At 38.8% G+C, this 5,145-nt stretch overlaps 1 protein-coding gene across 1 annotated transcript; it reads right to left on the reverse strand.

Annotated features, from left to right (window-relative positions):
* Window positions 1-338: 338 nt before the first annotated feature.
* LOC100889939 (putative nuclease HARBI1) lies at window positions 339-4,454 on the reverse strand. The gene is made up of 4 exons (XM_011666113.2): window positions 4,185-4,454; window positions 1,919-2,196; window positions 1,587-1,735; window positions 339-990 (listed from the first exon to the last, which is right to left on the reverse strand). Exons 1-4 carry the CDS (start codon window positions 4,447-4,449, stop codon window positions 642-644), a joined length of 1,041 nt encoding a protein of 346 aa, XP_011664415.2. The 5' UTR covers window positions 4,450-4,454; the 3' UTR covers window positions 339-641.
* Window positions 4,455-5,145: the final 691 nt, after the last annotated feature.

Genomic DNA, 5,145 nt, shown 5'->3' on the forward strand with positions numbered 1-5,145 from the left:
AAGTATTGGTGTGTACTGCAAGGTTCTGGAATCATCAAAATGATAAGAAATTTGGCCCAGTCTTCGTTAAGTTACAAGCACTGTACACAGAAAGATGTATATGGGACGACACATGCGTTTATCTCTCACACATCAATAGATAAACTAATTTACCAAATATATCAATAAGTAGGCGGGTTCCCGGCAAAATTTCTATCATCATGTATTAGTCAAAACATATTCTTTCACATGATTGGTAATAAGAGCTTCCATTTCATTTTTTGAAATTGGGACATTTCCAATACTGGTCTTTACCTTTAATGCAAACAGTAGTTTTGGTACAGTTTTTTTTTTTTTTCTTTTTTGAATGATCAGAATTGCAATGGAAGTTGGTTACAATTTCTAACAGAACATTTTTGAAAATATCATTTATGTTTCAACACCTTTAGACATTCTTGAAGTTGTTCATACCCAAAGTTAAATCTTAAGAGCAGCTTCATGGAACATCCCTCATATTTAGAGGAACTATAAAATAGTAGAACACCACCCAATATGTTTTAATCGATGAAAGCGAATAAAGGGATGGTGAACGTATTGCAGAGTGAATTGAGCTTCTGAAACAGTACATAGTGGGTACTGTCATCAGATGAGTTTTCTCTCAATCATGCAAAATGCTCTCTTATCAGATTTTGCCTTCTCAATTGACCTTCTAAGTTGTTAGCACCAGGGGGAGGCAAATGGTCACCAGGAATTTCAGGCAGCACTTCTCCATCCACTTCTGGGTCACCGTGCTGAATAGAAATATTCCACAGTACTGCAACTGCAACAATTACTGTAAGTGTTGTTTGCAACTTCAAACGTAAACCATTTAGGCAGGGAAACCTTCGCTTCATTCTGCCAAATGTTCTTTCAATCACATTGCGACCTCTTTTATGTGCTCTGTTATAACGCTCTTCTGATGCCGTTCCGGGATGTAGAAGAGGTGTCATGAGGAATGGCTGAGAGGCATATCTATAAAGAAATGAAAAAGTACATCCATGATAAAACTCTATAATCTATTTATCATGGATTTATAGGATATGTACTTGCATCCTCTGTATGCTTTTCATATGCCATTTATTCTAAGGTTATCCATTTGAATAATAAAGCAGAGATCAATAAAGTTCATAAAACACTATAATACAGGAGAAAAAATAATGAAAGTTCCGGATGTTCAAACATTAAACAAAAAATATTTTATGAGGGGGGGGGGGGGGTTATAAAATTACAAGGCAATATGGATTAACACCCCTATGATGTTATTTATTCTTTGTGGATGAACTCACAATGGAAATGAGTAAAAACCATATATGGACAGAGAAGCTTCATCAACTAACATGAAAACAAGCATTTTGGAACAATGATTACATGTCCAGGTGGTCATTTTGAAACCCAACCCAGTTGGATGCAGAGGAGTTAGCTACCGGTATTCAAAATTTGATTTCTAATGGTATGGGATTAAAGAGTAAAGTGAATTAAGTGTCCCCATAACCTTAGGATTTCTCACAACAATGAATGATAACCCCTTTTTAAATTCAAATTTTGAGGACTAAGGAAAAAATACGTACCCACTGTCACCGAGGAGCCACCTGGGCTCATGACTTTCTTGTTCAAGCCTTTGTTTCAGCGCTGATTCTCTGAATATCCTGGAATCATGCGTTCCACCTGGCCAGCGAGCAACGATGTTCGTCAAAGTGCCGTCAAATGAACAGACTGCCTGCATTTCAGTAAACACAACCAAAAAAGAGAGAGAAATATCACACTTGAAAGTCTTGAATACTGAGTGGTGGATATTCAATATTGAAAAAAAATGAGTGATTTCATTTCCAGGAAAGCCAATAACTGGAAATAGCTTACATTTTATTAAACAGCAGTAGACCTGTATCATTTATTTGTTTACCTGAACATTAATCGATGACCTGCTCTTGCGATTTATGAATGTTTGACCAAACTCTCCACCAGGATTTTGAATGGGAACATGTGTGCAATCAATTGCCCCGATGACTCCAGGGAAGTTTGAGTAGTCGTAGAATGCCTGTTGAATGCCATGAAGTTGGTCTGGGAAATGAATGTATCTCCCACGCCAGGCTGCTAGCTGAGAAGAGACATCTGCTATGAGTTTTGACAATGTAGGTTGTGATAGACCTATTTCATCACCATGCAGGAGCTGGAACGATCCTGGGAAAACATGAACAAAAATTGAGTAAATTTAAGCAATTTAAGTTTTTAACAGTATTTAAGAATGGATTATCAATAATAAAACAATAATTTATTAATATAGAAATTATCATTTCTTTCTTGAAAAGTGTGCGTGGGGGGGGGGGGGGCAGGGAAAAAAATACTTTAAACATTTCGGGGGCTACTTTTCAAGCTTGCTAGTATGAAAATAACAATCTTTAATTTGTTTTGCATTGAACTCTACGCACATTTTTTAGGGCTCTTTTAAGACTTTTGGGGGCTCTTTTTGGCATTTTGGGGGCTAATTCGCCCCGAGCCCCCGCGTATTTTTTTCACTGGGGGGGGGGGGGGGTTACAGGCCACCCCCCTCCCTTGCATGCATCTATTCATAAAGCGTTTCTCCTAAAAGATAGGGTACCTTATCAACTGGCTTTCTAATAAATTCTATGTTGAATTATTGTAATGTGTTTTTGAACATCATAATTTGGCTCATTCACCACTGACACAGGCACTGACCTACATATTTCTATCGTGCCACTTGCAATGTTAAATGTTGCTGTTAAAACATCCTATTTTACTCATTTGCCCGCGGAATTGATTTCACAATTTTTGTGGCCCACCAAATCAGGGCCGTAGCAAGAGTTTGATGCTTGGGGGGGGGGGGGGCACATACATGTAATTGATCGACGTCCTGGGGAGGAGTCTACAAAAAGTTCAATCGATCTTGGAAAAAAATTGGGGGGCATGTGACCCCCCCCCCTCCCCCAGTGGCTACGTGCCTGCTATTTGATACCAATTAAGATTACTGTATGTTATGATAACAGAAAAAATGTTTAGTGCCCTGTTTTTTTGAAAAATAGGGAGGAGGCCCTTTTTTTTTCCTTTTTTTCTTTTGGCCGCTCGGTACATTTTCCCTCACAGTCAGGCTATTTTCAAGATGGCCGCCGACATTTTTTTATTTTTTTTAAAACTCATAGCGTGCCAAGAACACTGTTCCGTGCATGCGCTGGTGTGCCACGCTCACATAATCGGGTTTCTGGTGACTTGCCATGCACACATAAACTCTCATTCGCTCGCTTGCCACGTACACATTTTCGTGCATAAGTAAACACGCTAATTGAACCAACCCTAAATTAACTTGGCACACAGGAGATTAGTAGCTGGCACAATAGGGATTAGCACTGTGGCACTGGGTGAATTGTATGGGGGCAGTTTAAGAGTTAAATCAGAAATAGATCTAGATCTAGATCCATTTTCGCAGTGTTTTTCATGTTTTTTTCTTTAAAAAATTTTTTTTAAATAAATATGAGTCGGCCCCCCAAAAGGAAGCGGGCGGGGACTTTTTTTTTACATGGCCTTAGACCGAAATTTCTGTCTCTTTCGTTCTTTAAGAGGAGCAGACCTTACCCAAATCAGAGGCTAACGAACGAAAAAGACAGAAATTACGGTATAGATCTAGATCTAGAGGTCTAGATCTAGCATGAGCAGACAAGATGTCTTTGAAGTAAGAGCTGCATGCACTGCCTGATAAAGAAAATTCTCAGTCTCATAATCCGACAGAGTGGCCAAGGTCACGTTACAATTATTACAAACACTACAAAAAAAATATGCAAAATAAAAGTAAAGGAACAGGACCATGCACAGTTGTTTTAGCTTCCACTGCATTTCTGCATGCCAGTCACCCAGAATACACGAATTGCTCGTGATCGTGCATGATTGCATCGCATGACGGCTAACACACGCTGCCGCGCCGGGAGGGTCAGGCTAGACGGATATTACAAATTAAATGCCGTGCCGCACATCTTCAAAGTTCAATCTTGCTATTTGGATGTCTGATTTCATAGGAGTGTTAAAAAAAACCACACAAAACCAACCACAGGAAGAACATGTATAAATTTGGGTATCTTTTAAATAACAATTCTAATCTATAGTGTTAGACTAGACTAGTCTATCAAAATGTACAAAACGTAAAGACTGATCGAACTTACCCACAGCATAAAATCTCAATACAGTAAGTAGCTGAATGTGAACGGGTATTCCATCCGATCGAAGCCTTCTGAGGTTGTCTGCGATATCATCGATAACGAGTAAAGTCGTGCGTTTTGATAGGCGATATCGCTTGACAAATTCAAAATCGTTATAGATGTGAAACGGGTCCCCTCTCTCCACTATTACGGGACGTTCGGGAGCTAGTCTTCTCATCAACTCTTCATAGCGATCTCTTTGTCGCAGAAAATCAAGCTGGTACGCCATGTTTAGTGTGCATTTAGTCTAGACTTAAACTACCCCCTGCGGGAAACTAAAAAGTGGGGGATTTAGTTCGCACTTTAGTTCGGGGTCAAGGTGAAAACTGTTATCGGAATACCGAAAGTTAAGCCTAGCTTAAGTTCGCAAGTTAATACGCCGCTAATCTGGACTTTAGTCTCAGACTAACTTAGTACGCGCTATCAGAATACCACCCAATGGCTTTATTGAGTCTTGAGATATCCTGCGAACAAATTCGAGGAAGAATAATAATAAAAAAAAAAAAGAAAATCTTGACGAAATCAAAAGGTGATACGTTGACTTCGTTACGTATCACCTAATGATTCCTTCAAAATTTGCAATTTCAACTTTCGATCGAAAATTTTAACATGATCCCAACATCTGATTAAAAAACAAAGTCACCCTTTTTTATAGCCCATGGTCTCAGCTATAACATACCCCAACTTGGGAGAAAACAGAGCACACATAAGATAGATAGTGCTCATAGATGAATGCCATGTAGATTCATGATGTGAACGAAATTCACCTTCCATAGACATAACACGCAAATGACGAACATTCTGACATGTGGCCTTTAACTGAATTTTGTACTATGATGACCTCATTAAAATGAAACTTAGTGAAAAGTGATCTTGTAGAGAATTGCCTTATCTACAACATATCGACATTTCAAAGAGAATCGAT

This window comes from Strongylocentrotus purpuratus, unplaced genomic scaffold (genome assembly GCF_000002235.5).
Source record: "Strongylocentrotus purpuratus isolate Spur 01 unplaced genomic scaffold, Spur_5.0 spur5_scaffold_1, whole genome shotgun sequence".
NCBI classification, from domain to species: domain Eukaryota; kingdom Metazoa; phylum Echinodermata; class Echinoidea; order Camarodonta; family Strongylocentrotidae; genus Strongylocentrotus; species Strongylocentrotus purpuratus.